Source organism: Typopeltis vanoorti, chromosome 25 (genome assembly GCF_054136105.1).
Source record: "Typopeltis vanoorti isolate ZY-2024b chromosome 25, IOZ_Tvanoo_1.0, whole genome shotgun sequence".
Classification (NCBI taxonomy): domain Eukaryota; kingdom Metazoa; phylum Arthropoda; class Arachnida; order Uropygi; family Thelyphonidae; genus Typopeltis; species Typopeltis vanoorti.
In genome coordinates this window covers 4,875,774-4,895,851 of record NC_143573.1, presented here as the reverse complement: position 1 = coordinate 4,895,851, position 20,078 = coordinate 4,875,774, and the positions used below count along the sequence as shown (strand labels likewise).

The following is a 20,078-nucleotide window of genomic DNA, read 5'->3' as shown; positions in this document are numbered from 1 at the left end:
ACACCTGACACACAGATAGGCCTATAGTTTGATGCTTGAGTTCGATCACCTCCTTTATGAAGTGGCACAATCTTGCCCTCCTTAGGAACTTGACCAAGTGCAAGACTCGTATTAAAAAATTATGTCAAGGCAGGTGTCAACTCCCTGGCACATTCCTTCAGAATACGCGGTAATATATTATTAAGTCCCACAGCCTTCTTTACATCTAGTTTACTCAACTCCCCATACACCTCTTGCTCACTTACAGTCAGTCTCTCCTCCCCATCATCAATTGCTCTCAATCTCTCCATGAAGTCACATTCACAAGATTGAAAGATCTTTATGAACTGCTCATTAATTATCTCCACCTCACATTCTGCAACAGCTGTCTTTATACCATTTTCTCCTATCAATGTCATCCTTCCATAATCATTCTTTCTTTTGCTGGCTACATATCAAAAAAACTCCCTAGGATTCTTTTTGGCTTCATTAGCTAACTGCTGTTCATACCTCTCTTTAGATACTCTCACCAACCAAGTCACCCTCCTTGCCTGGTCTTTATAGACCTCATGAAATTGGTTATTTCCACTTCTCTTATGCTGCCTCCACAATGCCCTTTTTCTCTGTATCACATGCTTAATTTCTTTATTCATCCATCTCACATCTACCTTATTTAACCTTGTCACCCTTGGAATACATTTAGACATTGCATCTACTAGATAGTTTTTGAAAATCCCCCAAGCTGCACTGATCTCTTTTCCAGCTAACTCCTCATTCCACATTACACCTGCAAGCTGTCTCCTGAGTTCTTCATAATCACCTCCCTTGCAGTTCCACATATACCCTTTTCTCACAGCCTCGCACTGCTGGCAACCACCCAGGTAATCACCTCATGGTCACTCTCACCAACTGGTGGATGATTTGACACCTTATTTATAATTACATCCTCTGATGAGATGACCAAATCCAAGATCCTTAATCCTCGTGTGCCCTCTGTTACATACTGTCTGAGGTAGTTATCCCTCAAAAACTCAAGAAACTCGTTTTCTTTACTTCCAGTTGCTATCTCATCATTCTAGTCTATATTGCCATAATTAAAATCACCCATAATGATCACCCTTTTCTTATTTGCTTGGCTAATTTGACTATACATTTCACTATCACCACCATCCACATTACCTGGTTTACAACAACATCCCACCAAGTATTTGATTCCATTCACCTCTATCTCACACCATACTGCCTCACAACCACTGGCACTATTTCTGTCTTGTATCTCTACTTTATATGGACATAACTCTTTCTCTATCATCAATAGCACTCCCCCCTCCCTTTTTTTTTTTACCCCTTCTATCTTCACGAAACACATCATACCCTTCCATCTCTATTCCTGTCAGGATGTCATCCTCTTCCAACCATGCCTCACTTATTCTGACAATCTTTGGGTGAACAGATGCAATTAGTGCAACCATTTCATCTGCCTTGTTTCTTATACTTCTAGCATATACAAACACAACAGCTCATTTCTGAATCTACAGCTAGTTCCACTGATACCACTCACTCGATGTGATCTCTCCATGCTAGACTGGGGCCATTTCCCTTTCTGCTTCTTCATTTTAGAACCATTTTCAATTCCAACTGTTTCCTCTTGATCCCTGGTCATCCCATTCCTTTCCTGTCTACATATGCTCTCACCTCCTCTTGGAGCATCCACCTTTCTCACACTGTGTACCCGTCCACCCTGAGCCTTCCCGTTTCCCTGCTCCTCTTGCACACCCATTCTCTCATTTTCTGTACTCATACCACTCAGTTCCCCATTCATTTCCACTTCTTCAGTCTCTCGTCTTACTCTCCTGCTCTTCCACATCACTCCCCTCTTGATCTGATTCATTCTCTCTATTCACTTCTCTACCTTCCAGCAGCAGTCTCTCCAAGCGACTCACACCATAACCACTCAAATGTAGTCCATCGCTCCCGTACAGCTCACTTCGTTCCTCAAACTCATTCCACACATTAACAAACTGTACTCCCATCTCCTCACACATTTCAGCCAGCATATCATTCATAATCCTTGCTCTCTGCCTCATTTCACCACAGTCATACATAGGCAACACACACTAAAAACCCTTCCTGTCACATTATTCTCTTTTATCCTTCCAAACAAAATTTCAATATTTACAAAAGACAATATGGATTAAAATTATCCTTTCGCTGAACTAATACACACTTTTGACCTTTAAAACTCTCTTAATTAAAATACAATGTACATGCATAAATCTCTAGGCACATGAATACTTATTAATTAATAGTAACAAGCTAATTTTCATTCTAGTGTGACATGTACTAAAGTCCTAGTATAATTCTCATTAATCCTTTCAACTGTTCAGTAATTGAACAATGATTACAGTTACATATGATTTGAATTGACACGAGATTTTACAGTACCTCTTGACTTGGGTCTTCTACACTGGTCTCTACCTTTTTCCGATTTTTTTTTTTCCTTCATAGGAAGAACTCTTCTATAACTTATCACTCCTAAGTTCTTTGGCACTAAGATGGGCTTTCACAATCTTTACCTTACATTCTTCAATCAAGGACATACATAGGATCATCTATTCTATGGCTGTGAAATTCACCACGTGGGCATTAATTTCTTTATAGAATTTTCTTTCTCTCGTTATGATCACTGGACGATGAAACACACTAACATTATCTTCTTTCTTTTTAATTAAATTTCTTTTTTAAATTTTCCTCATTTCTTACAATAGGAACACAAAATCGAAATCCCGTACACTTTGTTTCCTTATTGTGTCGGACGGAGAAAACTCCTAACCCATCACTCAGGAAAACCGTGTGAGACCTATATGAAGACTCGTGAAGAAAACTCTGAGGAAAAAAGCCCTGTGTGTGGGGGGGGGAGGGGTCCTAACCCTTTTATATGATGACCCCTACTGGCACTTTCTCCAATTTCTTTTCTTCCCCCCCCTTACTGGAGTCAATTTCACTGACCAATCAGAGTGCTGTTTTTCTGCCAAAACATTATGCGGTCCGTGTGTACGCGACTGACACATGATGAAGTCTCAATTTGGGAATTATGAACTAGCTTTGGTTTTTGTTTAAGCTAACCTCTATGTCATCTATACTAAATTAATCCCCTTTCCAAAATTTTCTTAGAATTAACTCGAATCTTTAATCTCTTATTTCAAGTGCAAAAACTAGCCTTTCACATACAAAATCCTATGACTAATCTTCTTTGCTTTACTTAACCTTATTTTATCATATCACAACTGTAATAAAATTCCCTTCTTTTTTTTTTATTTAGTTCAACAAGCAATTTCAGCTATATTTTTCACTTGGATGCAAGCATATTTTTCTTCCTTTTAATATTTTGTATTCGTTACTTTCAAAGGCTCTTAACGATATCTGCTTAGGAACAAGCTTGCTTACTTAGTTATCTATACAGGATTTTTATTTCTTCTCTTGTTATATCATGATAACTGAAATTTTCACATTCTCAAGTTATCAGGGTGTAACACCACTGTCTACACCATGCCAAGATAAAGCAGCTTTGCCTCAAAAATCAGCAAGCATAATCTGAAGAACTGAAATGGGACTTGGAAGAACAAATGGGAGTTGTGGCAAGCTCTGTAACTGTCAAGCAAAGACTCATTCAACTGGGACTGATAGCCAGGTGCCCTAAAAAGAAGCCCTAGTTAACCAAAAAAAAATGAGATTCGCTTAGTTAAATTGGTGCAAAGAGTATGACAAGTGGACCCCTGATCAGCGGAAAAGAGTATTTTTTTTTTCTGATGGGAAAACGTTTAACCTGCAGGAAGGAGATAGCAGACAAAGTTCCAAGATGATCAGATTAAAAATTCAACCCTGGTGTCAACAGTCAAATTCTCAATCAGTCAATGATCGAGGACTGCATATCATATCATGGTGTTAGTCACTTGCATTTAGCAAAAGATTCAGTGAATGCACAAGTGTACCATAAAATTTTAGAATTGCTGCCTACTATCAGAGACCACTTTACCGTAACAGCGAACTGCATATTTTAGGATGACTCTGCCCATTGTCATAGGGCAAAAAGTGTTAGTAATGCTATTATAATACTAAGATGTACCACACAAATTGAGGTTAATACTTAAAAAAGCTTTAGTTTTTGTTGTAGGTTAATAAATGGCTCAATGAACACTCTATTCAGCAACTACCATGACCAGGAAACAGCCCAGATCTCAACCCCCATTGGGAATTTGTGACATCAAATGGAGACTGAAAGTGAAATACACAAAAAAGAAGTCGAAAACACTTCGAGAGCTCCAAGAAGACATTATAAGGGTATGGAATGCTAAACAGCAAAAAAGTGAATTTTTAGCTTTGAAAGTTAGTAAAACTGTATAGCTGAACTAAATTTTGATACAAGTATTTGTTTTTCCAGAGTCCACTCCATTTTGAAATACAGGTAACCCTCATATAATGGGGTACTTATACAACATGGTTTCGATTTGAACAGTCTACGAATAGTAGACCATTTAAATCGAACCCTTTATCTTTTCATATATTTTTCACTGCGACACTTCAAAACCAAATTTTATCTTTATCAAATTTGTGTCTACCCATGTCGCGCATGTAGCTATAGATAGCAAATTTGTATTAGGGGAAATACCCTTTAGCACATATGTACATTTTTTTTTTTTGTATGTAGCATCACTTGTTTACTGTATAAAGTGTTTATTGTTGAAAATTGTCTTCTTTTCTGCAAGGACAGCAAGTGACAAATCATAACTATGTTAATCTCAAACTGAGCACTTTATTTTCTGGTGAGTTACATGCATAATTAATATGTAATGCTTTTTTTTAATGTAAAAAAATTATTTTTATAGTAATGGCTACTAAAGCTGCAATGAAATGGAAAAAACCAACATTGAAAAGAAAATTCATTTCTCTCAAAGAAAAAATTAAAATATTGAATCAGTTGAAAAATGGAGAAAAACTAAGAGTTGTAAGGACTTTGAATTTAAGTGAATCTACAGTTCGAACAATCAAACAAAATGAACATAAAATCCGAGATGGTGTTATTGTGGTCAACAGTAAGGGCAAAACATGTTGCTCGTGTACACGAGCAATGCACTTTGCACTTAAATAAAAATTCAAATCATCAATGGCAATATCATATTAAAAACGAGGATATTAGGAAAGAACTTGACATTGTCAGCATCCAGGAATGCGTTAGCAGAGCTAATCTTAGGTGGTATGGTCACTTAAACAGAATGGGCGAGGAAAGATTAGCAAAACAAGTGTTCTCTGCCAGGTTGGCAGCAAAACGACCCAGAGGAAGACCAAGATATAGGTGGATTGATACGGTACAAAATGCTTTAGACAATAGAAATAAGATCTGATAATGTTGGAGTCTTGACAAGTAACAGACTGATTTGGAGGAAAATTGTAGATAGGAAATTAATAATGATGTAATTTTTTTCATGTAGTACTATCATATCCTGTACACCCCTTGAGGGTACATGGCAGGAATTTGATGATGATGATGATAAAAATTCAAATTGTACACGTATAATTTGTAACTTTTATAATTTTATACTATGTATTTGTTTCATAGTTTATATGTTTTCTTAACTTAAATGAATTATCTATATTAATTAAAAATCTATTTATGTTATATATGTCATTATTTTTATACATCTATATATATATTAGGGTTACCAAGTAATTTTATAAGCTTGGTTATTTAACTCCTAATCCCAGGTATGCAAACAATTAAGTTTGCGCCTGAAACATAGTTCAAGTCTAAAGATGGTACAACACCAGGGCAACTCATTATAAAGGTGGGTAAAGCTCTGATCACTATTCTTAGTATTTTCCCATAATGTAAAGCACATCTCACTAAAAGATGTGCTTTACATTATGTATAAAAAAATAATAAAAAAATAATTACATACATATACATATATATACATAGTAAAACTCCTTTTTTACACTTTTCAGGGGACTGATGGAAAAAAGTGTAAATAGCAGGAAATGTAAAAAAACGTTTAAATAAGGCTAAAAGTTGACTTACTGCTAGTATGCGAGTCTACATACCAGATTACAAAATTTAATAACTGAAAATAAATGAATTTAAAATTACTTACATTTATCTATTTAAAATAATCTTTATTTGTTGATCATTTTTGCTTTTCGTTTTTTTTTTTTTTTTGACATCACACCAGATTGCTTTGCATTGAGTTTCAGTGCTTGACCTGTTTTTTTACTCTCATGTTCAAAGTAGACACGCAGAGTCCAAGATCTTTTGCTAAATGAACACGTGTTCCGGAATGCCAATTTACATGTCGCAGAATTGCCATCTTTTCTTCTACCGAAATACATTTTCTGTCTTTTTTCTCCATGCTACTAACATGGATAATTCACCACCGCAACTTTCACACGCTAAATTACGTAGCAGAAATTCTGCAATATCAATTTGTACTGTGATTGAAAAATCACGGTATCGCTCATCACTACATTACTGCGGCAAGCATGCAGGTCACTGCGATTGTGGAAACCAAACTACAGCCGAAAGTAAGTAACACCATCTGGGAACAGAAATGTGCAGATTTCCGCAGCAATCGATTCGAAAATCAGTATTGCCACCCGAGAAAAAAACGCAAATCACAGGAAATAACGTCCACATCGAGTTGTTAATGGCAGGAAAACAATACGTCGTTAGAATAGGCCTTAAGATGGGACCAATGGAAAATGACATAAATGGCAGGAAAACGTAAATTGAGGGAACATAAAAACGGAGTTTTACTGTATACATATATTTAAAAAAAAACAATAACCCTACTTTTTCTATGTGATCTTAGTCTCGCATAACACGATTTATATAACATAGCATTACTATGGAACCTAACATCAGCGTTATATAAGGGTTACCTGTATTTGTCAAGTTTGTTGTAATTTCCAAATTATGTCACATCTTGTACTAAAAAGAGCCAAATATTAATCAAAAATAAAAATGTTATATTATCTTCATTATTTGTGATAATTGTGTTATTATTCTTTTTCAAACATGCATTCAAATTTAATTACAAAAAAAACATGGACATGGTTACAGCAGGTGATGCAGTTCTATGAATGTATGTGCACATGTGTGTACAGGATGATCAAAATTAAAATATCCCTGTTTATAGACTTGTGGAGTGTCACCCAGTGATCCAAATGCTGCGAAACTTTGCAGAAATATTGCCCACCATGCAGAAGTGACATCTGATGGAGGGAAAAAATGTGGTTTCAAAATTCCCCACTGTTTGGAGAAAAGCAACAAGTCATGAGCTGTACTGTTTAATGTGCTGCCCTTCCCAGTGTGCAACAAACTGCATCCTTTGCACAGTTTGTTCAACAACTGAACGCAGCTGGTCAGGACCAATGTTGCATCCATGCTGGATTATGCTGTCTTTCAGCACTGGCAAGTTATCTGGATGATAGCTATAAACTCTGTCTTTGAGAAATCCTCAGAGTCAGAAGTCACGGAGGGTCAAATCAGGTGAACAAGGCAGCCATGCAGTGGGAAATGCATAGCTGATCACCCTGGCTTCCATGAAATGTTCTTGAAGAACCTCCTGTACAGATTCACTTATGTGTGGAGGGGGCCCCATCCTGCATGAAAATGATTGAATCCATGCACAGGTGCTGCTGTAGCCGTGGCACAAAACTTTTATATTGCGATACCTCGCAGTAACTGAGCAGGTCACAGGATTCAACTGGCGAATGTACTCAAAGAAGAATGGTGCAATGATAAACATAGCTGTAAACCCACACCAGATAGTAACTTCAAGTGAATGCAAAGGAACCTGTTGGACTGCATGCAGGTGTTGCATAGCCCATTCCTAGCAATTGTGGATATTCACAGCTCCATTTAGGTGAAAGTGAGCCTTATCTCTGCACAAAATCATCCACAGCCACACAGTGTCTAACTCTGCTTGAGCAAGGAATGTTAAAGCAAATGTGAATCAAGTTATAAAGTCCTGCAGGTGCAACAGCTGTGACAAGGTTATCTTGAATGGCTAGAAACACAGAATCTTCCACCATGCCAAGATAGATTTCTAAAGCAGCTTTGCCTCAAAATCACCATGCATCATCTGGATAAATGAAATGGGACTTGGAAGAACAAACAGGGATGTGGCAAGCTCTATAACTGTCAGGCAAAGACTCACTCGTCTTGATACAGCACATGCACTGGAGGAACCAATATTATTCATAGCCTGCTCCACAATGCCAGTAGTAACTTCATTCACTTGTGAAGTGATTGGCTTGAGACCTCTGCCAGGGCTAACACCCAATGATTTCTACAAAACAACTAATCATTTGTCACAGAGCACATGGAGACAGTGGACCTCGTCAACATTTGTTAAGGTAAAGAAATGTATAGTGTGCAGCAACACATTGCAATTGTTTAGGTAGTACAGCTTCACAAGCAAAACACATTAGGATAAGGTTAGTGCCATCATTGTGGATGATATTAACAACCAGAATGAAGGGAAAAATTCTGTGTCCATCTTTTTAAACCCTCCTGGCACCTGCCAAATTGCACAATATGCAAATTCCAAGCATTTGTGTTTACAACACCCCTGGTGATGAATTTTGGAACCCCCCTCCAAGATGGCACTCCACAAGGCCTTAAACAGGAATACTTTAATAAATTTAGTTTAATCCTTTATCCAAGTGTAAGCAAACAAAGTTTGCCCCTTAAGTATCTTCAGGACTGAGGCAACTCATAGTAAAGGTGGACCAAGCTCTCACCACTACTTGTCTTAGTATCTCCCATAATGCAAAGTGCATCTCCTTGCAGACATGTATAATGTTATGCGTTAAGGGAAGGGGCACTACCCAGACCAGTTTTGACCTTTATTGAATGTTCAAGTACAGGTCAAACTCCAAAAACTCGGCATTTTTCCACTCAATAACAGGCTCACCCTGCCACTGAGAAGAACTCTCAGAACCGGTTGGCTCTACACTGTGGCAGACTCACCCTACCACCAAGCAGAGCCACTCATTTGCTCATATCTCATCCCAGGAATAACAGCAACAGCCGCGCCTCAGTTAAAACTTCATGGGCTACAGCATTGCCATTAATCACCCAAGCTTCTAACCGGTTTCGACCTTTATTGAGGTCTCATTGGTGGGAGCCAGAACCAGAGGTGGTGATACCAAGGTGGAAACAATGGAGAAGTCATATTTACCAAAAGGTAAATATGACTTCTCCATTATTAATAAATGACTCTCACATTGTTTTAAAACCGAATAAGAAACTCAAAGATTGGAATCAGAGCGTTTCATGCTGATATAGAAAACTATAAAGTATCGGCGACACTAGCGTTAGCCAATGCAAGTGACCCTAGTACGTAGTACAATACCGGACAACTCGTAGCAAAGGTGGTGAAGTTCCGATCGCTATTCATAGGTATTTTCCATAATGTAAAAACACATTTCCTAGGAAATGTATGCTGTTATTACATTATGGTGGGAGGTCACTACCCAGACCGGTTTCAGCCTTTTTTGAGGCTTCATCAGTGAGTAGCTAGACCATAAGATACCAAAGTGTATATAAATATCTTATAGTCTGGCTACACACTGATGAAGCCCCAAAAAAGGCTGAAACCGGTCTGGGTAGTGACCTCCCACCATAATGTAATAACAGCATACATTTCCTAGGAAATGTGTTTTTACATTATGGAAAATACCTAAGAATAGCGATCAGAACTTCACCACCTTTGCTACGAGTTGTCCGGTATTGTACTACGTACTAGGGTCACTTGCATTGGCTAACGCTAGTGTCACCGATACTTTATAGTTTTCTATATCGGCATGAAACTCTCTGATTCCAATCTTTGAGTTTCTTATTCGGTTTTAAAACAATGTGGGATTTAATATCCCCTTAATTTAAATAATGACTCACCTTATTAATAAATTACTCTGGATTTAGGGAAAGATGCTGGAAGTTTTTTCCCACTTGGTTAGACTATAATAAATTTAGTTTAATCCTTTATCCAAGTGAAAGCAAAAAAAGTTTCCAACATCTTTCTCTAAATCCAGAGTAATTTATTAATAAGGTGAGACACCTTTTGGCAACTTGTATAGGTAAATATGACTTCCATTGCTTCCACCTTGGTATCACCACCTCTGGGTCTGGCTCTCACTGATGAGACCTCAATAAAGGTTGAAACCGGTTTGGGTAGTGGCCCTTCCCTGTATAAAGTAGTGGACATGTATAAAGCAAAAGCATTATACATGTCTGCAAGGAGATGTGCTTTGCATTAAGGGAGATACTAAGACGAGGAGTGATGAGAGCTTGGCCCACCTTTACCACGAGTTACCTCAATCCTGAAGATACTTCAGGCACAAACTTTGTTTGCTCACGCTTCGATAAAGAATTAAACTAAATTTATTATAGTCTAACCAAGTGGGAAAAAAAAAACTTCCATCTTTCTCTAAATCCAGAGTAATTTATTAATAAGGTAAGACACCTTTTGGCAACTCGTGTAAGTAAATATGAATTCTCCACTGCTTCCACCTTGGTATCACCACCTCTGGGTCTGGCTCCCACTAACGAGACCTCAATAAAGGTCTCGTTAGTGGGAGCCAGTTACTGGTCTGGGTAGTGGCCCTTCCCTTCATGCATAGCATTATACATGTCCACGGATGTGCTTTGCATTATGGGAGATACTAAGACAAAGAGTGATGAGCGCTTGGTCCACCTTTACCACGAGTTGCCTCAATCCTGAAGATACTTCAGGCACAAACTTTGTTTGCTTACACTTGGATAAAGAATTAAACTAAATTTATTATAGTCTAACCAAGTGAAAGAGAAAAAAAACTTCCAACAGGAATACTTTAATTTTGATCACCCTGTGTGTGTTGGCACGTGTACATTGTTATACACAGATTTTAAATGCAAAACTTGAGTTCACAATTTGTCGAGCTATATGTTAGCCGCATAGAAGTATTAAAGGCTCAAGAAAATCCAGAAAAATACTGCAATTTCAAAGTGTATGAAAAAAGACGTATAAGAAACATTTTTAGAAACATTTTAAAACACAGCATATTACCCAAAATAACAAGTTTTTCACCGCGATGAAAAGCATCATCGTTGAGTTAATAAGCGAACTCAATGATGAGGTTTTGGAGGAATATAGAAACAATCAGTGTGAAGAAATCATACATCGTATAGCCTATTATGTAAAGCATTGTTGCTGATATCAACGTATCAGAATTCAATTCCATTTTGTTAGATAGCTCAACTGATAATTTATATATTGTTCTATTTTTGGTCTAGGTCAAGGATATAAATGATGGTAGTTTCAAAGGGTCATTCTTGGTTATTGCTTCCATGGAAAATAGTATTGCTTTAGGCTACTTAAATAGCACTGACAACGAACTAAAGAAGGTAATCTTGGACTTGAGAAAAAAAATGTCTTGTTGGGCTAGTAACAGACCGTCTTTCATTCCAAAACATGTCACAACTAAACATTGTGTAGTACATAATTTTCAAATAAATGTTCTGAAATTACTTGAAAGCACTCCATACACTGAGGAAACTGATCACTGCTTTACTGCAATTTTAAAATTCTACAAAGCAAAAGCAGTTGGCAGAAATTGCAAAAGTGATAACAAAACTGTGGAGTTACAATAAGAACAATAACAAAGCAAAAGGCATTTTGAACATAATAAAAAATTAGATTCCTTAAGTCCTTTCTTTTAGTGTTGCACGGTGATCAGCATTCATTTAAGAAATTATGGACTTTACAACAGCGTTATAAATAACTATTTCAATTTCTCGACGTTTCGACTTTCATATTAAGGTCATCATCTGGAGTATATACAACTATACAAGAACAAGCGGAGTTGCATTTCACACAGCATGCTAAAGAGACAATGATTTGATCAACGAATATTCTACTGGCATGACCTCTAGTGAAAATATAATATATATATATATAAAAAAAAACAGATAAAATTAATTATTTTGGAACATCAAAGCTCAATTCTATTTAAGATAACATAAGAGAAACATTCTTTCATATAGATAGTTTTCTTACAGTAACAATGATGTCCTAATTTTAGGACATCATTGTTACTGTAATATACTCCAGATAATGACCTTAATATGAAGGTCAAAACGTCGGGAAATTAAAATAGTTATTTATAATACAGTTGTAAAGTCCATAATTTCTAAAATGAATAGATTCCTTAAAACTCCTGCACACTTTTTGCATATTTTTTTTATTGCTGTAAAATGCTCTGGTTTTTATTTTTTTAGAAAGCGAATTTCATTCATAATAAACCAGGTGCAGATTCACATCAACAAGACCAGTCCAACACACTGGACAGTCTACAAGAACTCAAAAACAATCTAGGGCAATGGAATAAGTTTATAAGTTTAAAACAGAAATAAAATAAAGAAATTCTAGAAGACTATAATCTTGAGCACTGATTGATAGCTATATCAGTATTTGATGCACTGATGTGATCAAAATCCACTTAAGAGTTTTGGTAACCATGAACTAACCCATGCCTCACTATAAGGTCCTTTTCAAGTCAAGAGCAGAGATGCGTTATATGAGTAGTACAAGTTTTGTTCTAAATGCCTGTCTTTTAACAATTTATTAGCAAAAGTAATGTCCCATAGCCATTTTCCATATTCTCTTGAAACTCCAGAAAATGCTGTGAATGGAATGGTGATTCAACTTCACAAACCAGATAAAATATAAATTGAAGTCATTTTTAGAAAATGAAAATTTGCATGACGTGGTCAATCTAAATGCTCTCCACCCTTCCCCCATCACAAATGAAACCTGAGAAGGCCATGCACAAATGGTATTTTAGTACAAACACTGGTAGATATGTTCAAGGATATAAACATCATGCCTTGAAAGTGATGTTATCTAAGGAAATGAGTGTAAATTATATGCAGTGTTTTTTTTTTTTTAATTTTTTTTTCTTTCTTTCTCTTGTACAGTGGTCTCTTCTTTCTAAAAGAGACTGCTGTACATGTCATTATATACTGTGTTATCCTGGATGAATTTGTTTGTCAATATTCCATTCAATTCAAGCAAAATACTGCTCCCCTTTCCAGATATCTAGCACAGCAAACACAGCAGTGGATCCAAATGATAGTGGTATGGAGAAAAGATGTAAAAAAAAACATCCAAGAAAGTGAAGAGAAGAAAAGATAAAGTCTTCACAATAAACAGATGTCCCATGTGGAGAGACAATTTCAATGGTAGTATACATATATTTGTGTTTGTTTTGATGGCTAAAGAAAGGGTTCGGGATTTGGCAGTAAGGACAAATAATTATAATCAACATATTTGACTCAAACTTTGGTTTTGAGATAAAAGCTTCTCAACAGTTTCATATAAATGTTGAAAATGGGTGAACACAGAAGAATCCATTTTCCCCCCAGGTAAAAGCAATTGGCCACAGCTCTTGAAAGGCAATCAAAATGTGGCATTACTTTTTTTTAATGCTATCTCAATAGCAGAATATGATATACTGAAGTAACTTTATTTTTACAACAAACAGGTTCATTTATCTTCCTTCCAGTAAGCAGTTTTCATTTGAGAACAAAAAACAGTAGCATTTGCTTTCAATAATTCAACCACTTAATTTTGTTTTGGTGACATTGCGAATTATTGGTTACTGACCAATTATGCAACACAAAATTAAGTGTCATTAGCACCTTACAAAAAAAAAAAAAGGATATAAAGTGCTCCGATGAGCAATCTAAAATAAATGAAATGCAAATAATCAACAAAACATTTATAACCAATGACAACAAAAAAAAGTTCAAAATTCTCAACAAGAGTAAAGAACAAAAGGATATAAGAGATATCTGAAAGAATAAGCAGAATGCTTCACAAATATAATCTTAATGCTTCTTTAAACCGCTCATAAACCTGAGATCATGATTCAGATCCTAGATCCCTCCCCCGTTGGCCCACCAAGGGCCTTGCCCTGAACAGGTAGAACAGGATGCACAATACCAATATGAAAAGAGACATACACAAGTTAAATATCAGATTAGAAGTATAGGAAAGATACTTTCTGATCATGTGTCAGATACCTTTAACAGAAATTGGAAGGCTACCCATTCTTACATGACTAATACAAATAACACAAATTTATAGACGTCTGCATTGTGCTAGACAGCTATCACCTCCTTACCAGAAATTATGAAAAGCTAAACTAATTCCATTGAAATCAGTGATACAACATCAAATTCCCGAGATCAATGCTGACAGAAGGACCTCCACCACGATAGCAAGACTACGAACAGGACATTATAGAGGAATGAAGATCAATACAGATGATACGAGAACATATAGAAACTGCAACAACTGCCCCAATACTGAACTGACACCCACTCACATCTTTACCTGTCCAGCAATTACAGCAGCCTTGCAAGAAATAGATCCTAATCCTGAACAACAGCTCTATACAAACAAAATCACAGACATAGCCAAAGCAGTACAAAGAGAGCACGGAAACATCTAAGACTCTTCAAAGGACAAGACAACAACAACAACCAGAAATTATGGCATAAAAATCTATCCAGATTTGACAACATTATCTTCAAATTAATTCCCTAATCTTAACAGCACAATTTATTCAAACAAAGAATACTAAGAGACAGAGTAACTATAATGTAGATTCCAAATAAGAATTTTCAATCCATATCAATTAACAGGCAGACTGTGAGTGAATAAGCTCACAATCAAATATTAAAAATAAACTGTCTTTAGACCAGGGGTCATCAAAACGCACGTCCCGCAAAGCTCTTTGTCGTGGCCTGCCGGCCATTTTGAAAAAATAACTACTTAACATTAAAATGTGATTAAATAAAATATAATTTCAATGAAGCCCACGGGCCACTAAGCTATAATGCAGTATTTAGAATTGTAAGATGCTTACAAGATTCACAAGGAACACTGCGCTTTACATAAAATCCTATAAAAATAAATATTAAATAGACATACTTCTTCAGCCATCTACCAGTGCCAAGCGCTACTTAAGTACTAGTACTAAAGTTGCAGGTAGATGGCTGAAGCAGTAGTTCATTCAAGTGAGCTGTCTAGTGCCTTCCAGATACATCTCAAAGGTTCTCAATACTTTGTTATTTTCATATAAATACAAGAGGATCTCATCCATAGTCAGTCAGTTGTGAACAGTGTGATATTCGAGTATAAGAGCACGAGGTTCGTCACATCAGCCATAGCTTATTGTGGTTTTATATTGCCACATTTTTCATTAGTGTGAGACATATTCAGTGGATAATAACTGTTACACGGCCATTTTGGATCATTTTTTGGGTTCATTTTCCATCACTATGGCATCTACGAGTAAAATACATAAATCAAGTGATTCTTGTCGGGTTTTTAATGAAAAGTGGACCAATTTGTACTTTTGTGTGCCGATCGATGATAAGCCAGTGTGTTTAATTTGCCATGAGTCAGTGTCAGTATCAAAAGAATACAATATAAAATGACACTATGAGACAAAGCATGCATCCAATTTCGATCACCTTCAAGGGCGGCTTCGTGGGGACAAAGTGAACCGTCTCCAAATTGATTTAAAATGCCAGCAGGGTACGTTTAAAAGGCAGAGGGGAGAGAGAGAGAGACGGGTGCATCAAAGTAAGTTATGTAACAGCTGAAAAAATTGCTAAAAAATCAAAAGCCTTCTTGGACAGCGAGTTTGTGAAAGAGTGACTCATCGCTGCTGGGGATATTCTGTGCCCAAATAATAAGGAAGTGTTTAAAAAACAGAGTTTGACTAGGGTAACTGTTGCATGACACGTCAAAGGACTTGCCAATGACATTGAAGGAACTTAAAAAAAAATGGTTGTCTGAATTGACGTCATATTCACTTGCTTTAAATGAGAGCACAGATGTGAAAGATACAGCACAACTGGCTACCTTTGACCGTGGCACTGATCATCAATTCAATGTAACAGAAGAACTACTAGCGCTCGTACCTATGAAAGGAATGACGAAAGGCACTGATATTCTTGAAGCTGCCAAGAAAATGCTACAGCGTTTCGATCTCAGCTTAACCAACCTTGAGGGTATGGTACCCTGCTATGGTGTCAAAGAACGAAGGGTTTGTTGTGCTGCTACGAAAAGAACGTGAACTAGAAGGAAAAGATTTCGTCCATTATCACTGTTTAATCCACCAGGAGAATTTGTGCACGAAAACTATTGGATTTGAGAATGTCATGAAAGTTATTTTGACTGTCGTGAACATTATTAGGGAAAAGGATTCAATCATCGTCAATTCAAAGAGTTTTTGACCCAAGAGTGCAAAGTGGATAATTGCGATGTGGTTTATTATAGTGATGTGCATTGGTTGAGCAGAGGGAAGGTTCTTAAAAGAGTCTTTGACTTCATCATCATCATCAAATTCCTGACATGTAATCTCAAGGGGTGTACAGGATATGATAGTACTTCATGAAAAATTTACCTCATTACTAACTTCCTATCTACAATTTTCCTCCAAATCAGTCTGTTACTTGTCAAGACTCCAACATCATTACCAGATCTTATATTTCTATCGTCGATTTCTATCGATTATATTTCTTATATTTTATTATAGATCTTATATTTCTATCGATTGATACGGCACTTTGTACCGTATCAATCCGTCTATATCTTGGCTTTCCTCTGGGTCGTTTTCTTGCCAACCTGGAAGAGAACACTTGTTTTTCTAATCTTTCCTCGCCCATTCATCGCCCACTCGCGATGTGGTTTATTATAGTGATGTGCATTGGTTGAGCAGAGGGAAGGTTCTTAAAAGTGTCTTTGACTTCATCATCATCATCAAATTCCTGACATGTAATCTCAAGGGGTGTACAGGATATGATAGTACTTCATGAAAAATTTACCTCATTACTAACTTCCTATCTACAATTTTCCTCCAAATCAGTCTGTTACTTGTCAAGACTCCAACATCATTACCAGATCTTATATTTCTATCGTCGATTTCTATCGATTATATTTCTTATATTTTATTATAGATCTTATATTTCTATCGATTGATACGGCACTTTGTACCGTATCAATCCACCTATATCTTGGCTTTCCTCTGGGTCGTTTTCTTGCCAACCTGGCAGAGAACACTTGTTTTTCTAATCTTTCCTCGCCCATTCTATTTAAGTGACCATACCACCTGAGATTAGCTCTGATAACTCATTCCTGGATGCTGACAACGTCAAGTTCTTTCCTAATAGCTTCGTTTTTAATATGATATTGCCATTGTTGCCATCTGTTCAAGCCTCAAATCTTTCTCAGAACGCTCATGTCTGCAGTCTCTAGTCTCTGGTCAAGTGTTTTACTTCTGACCCAGCTCTCAGATCCATAAGTTAAAACTGGTTTGAACACTGTTGAAAGTTTATTTTTCACTTGGTTAGATTATAATAAATTTAGTTTAATCCTTTATCCAAGTGTGAGCAAACAAAGTTTGCGCTTGATAGTATCTTTAGGAGTGGGGTAAGGTGTTACAACACCGGTGTTACATCTTCGTTTTCTTTCACTAATGTTATTTAATATACTAACTTACTTCCTTAATAATGCCCTACTCAACTCTACCTAGGAATGCTTCCTTTTCGGACACTAACAAATTTATTTTTTTATTGCTGCGCCAGAGTCCTATAATATGAGCTTATTCAAAATTCAGGGAAATATTCCTAGGTTAACTGCCATTCATTCTAATATGCACTAAATAGATACTGGTTCTAATTGCAGTCGTGACCAATAAATTTATTACTCAAACACTCTCATTAAATTCCCTCCCGCTATGGTTCTAAATTTTTGCAAGTGGTAATTTGAATTCTCGAATCAATCACGAAACAGGCATATACAATAAAACACGTTTATTGGAACAAATTCACTTTACAACTGTCAAGCTTTACAAAATCTCTTACTAAGTTAGTTACTCAATACTAATTTAAGAAAACACTCATAGATCAACTTGGCAATTACTCATACTCTATGCAACATTCAAACAAGCTAACTATGTTATTCAAAATCAAACTCTTAATTCTTGCTACATTAAAATACATTTCTCAATCCGTTACTAATCTGATATAAATCATCTACAAATCATCAAATTCACATATAATCTCAGTCACATGCAGCTAAAATTTCACTCCTGACATTCCTTTGTTTAGCAGAATTACTTTATCTCAAAATTCAAATCCTTATTATAGTCCACTATGAAATGTCCACTTAATATGACCTAACATTAAATTCTGTCTCATTTAAACATACAAAAAAGGTCTTTACGTTACCCAATCCTTTTCTTCCAAAAGTCTGTCAATGGCCGCGTATATTTTGAGTCCGACTTCCTTGGTAGCTTCCACAATGGGCTTACGACTACGCCGTCCGTTTTACATTCTTCACAGACTCGAAATTCTCACTGCCTCGATACAGCGCATTCTCTGCTCCTACTCGAGTGGGACATCTCTCTCTCTCGCTTGTCCCTACCCCGTTCGCTATTCAGGAATCCTCGAAGTGAAGTCAGGAACAACCAGAAAAAAAAGCCCCGAATTATCACGCGCATTCCTCTTCATCTTCCTTGTACATTGTAGCTGGCGGCATTACGGCCGATATGTGCGGCATTACGGCCGATATGTGCAGCATTACGGCCGATTCGTGCGTATGTAACTCAACCTTTGCACTCGTACTCTTAACTTCTTTGGCGACTTATTAAGTTTAAGACAGCTTAATGGGATAAGATTATACTACAATTTCCCTATTAAATTTTCACTAATCCTATAATCCTTCATTTTAACTATCAACTACAAGATTTTTTTAAGTACGATTTACATGTTATTATACAAATTCCTTTGCAACATAAATTCAGAACTGTGTGCTGTCAACCAGGTATTATCTGAGTTAGCCAAATTCTTATGTTAGATTCTGAATGAATAATTTCTAAAAATCGTCCATTCAGGATCTAACACCGGGCAACTCGTTGCAAAGGTGGAGCAAGTAACATCATTCCTATCTCAGTATCTCCCATAATGCAAAACACATCTCCGTGCAGATATGTATAATGTTATGCATTAAAGGAAGGGCCACTACCCGGACTAGTTTAGACCTTTATTGAGGTCTGTTCGGTGGCAGCCAGGCCCAAGTGGAGATACCAGGCAGAAGCATTAGCAAGGTCATCTCTACCTATAGGAGTTGAAAAACGTGTGCCACCTTTTTATTAAATTACTCTGGATTTAGAGAAAGATGTTGAAAGTTTATTTTTCACTTGGTTAGACTATAATAAATTTAGTTTAATCATTTATCCAAGTGTGAGCAAACAAAGTTTGTGCCTGAAAGTATCTTCAGGACTGGGGTAAGGTGGTACAACACCGGCCAACTCGTTGCAAAGGTGGAGCAAGCTAACATCGCTCCTATCTCAGTATCTCCCATAATGCAAAACACATCTCGTTGCAGATATGTATAATGTTATGCATTAAGGGAAGGGCCACTACCTAGACTAGTTTTGACCTAGCCCTAGTCCTGAAGATACTTTCAGGCGCAAACTTAGTTTGCTCACACTTGGATAAAGGATTAAATTAAATTTATTATAGTCTAACCAAGTGAAAAATAAACTTTCAACATCTTTCTCTAAATCCAGAGTAATTTAATAAAAAGGTGGCACACCGTTTGGCAACTCCCATAATGCAAAACACATCTCCGCAAGGAGATGTGTTTTGCATTATGGGAGATACTGAGATAGGAGCGATGTTACCTTGCTCCACCTTTGCAACGAGTTGCCCGGTGTTGTAACACCTTACCCCAGTTCTGAAGATACTTTCAGGCAGAAACTTTGTTTGCTCACACTTGGATAAAGGATTAAACTAAATTTATTATGGTTTGAGCACTGTCTTGTATACAGCTAATTTAGTGTTCCGACTAACTTCTCTCTTATTCCATATGAATTTATTCAATTGACTTCCTACAATACCAGCTTTGTGGATTCTGTTGTCTATTTCCATATTTAATTTACCATCTTCACGTAAAAATCGTGCTTAAGTATCTGAAATGTTT

At 36.7% G+C, this 20,078-nt stretch overlaps 1 protein-coding gene across 1 annotated transcript in view; it reads right to left on the bottom strand.

Annotated features, from left to right (window-relative positions):
- The window catches only part of Cndp2 (Cytosolic non-specific dipeptidase 2), a 327,834-nt gene that overhangs the window by 175,350 nt on the left and 132,406 nt on the right, over window positions 1-20,078 (bottom strand). Inside the window, exons 6-7 of the mRNA XM_090414788.1 lie at window positions 17,140-17,181; window positions 2,752-2,781 (exon numbers count right to left, since the gene is read on the bottom strand). Coding sequence (XP_090270914.1) covers window positions 2,752-2,781; window positions 17,140-17,181 — 72 coding nt within the window. The remainder of the gene's footprint in view (window positions 1-2,751; window positions 2,782-17,139; window positions 17,182-20,078) is intronic.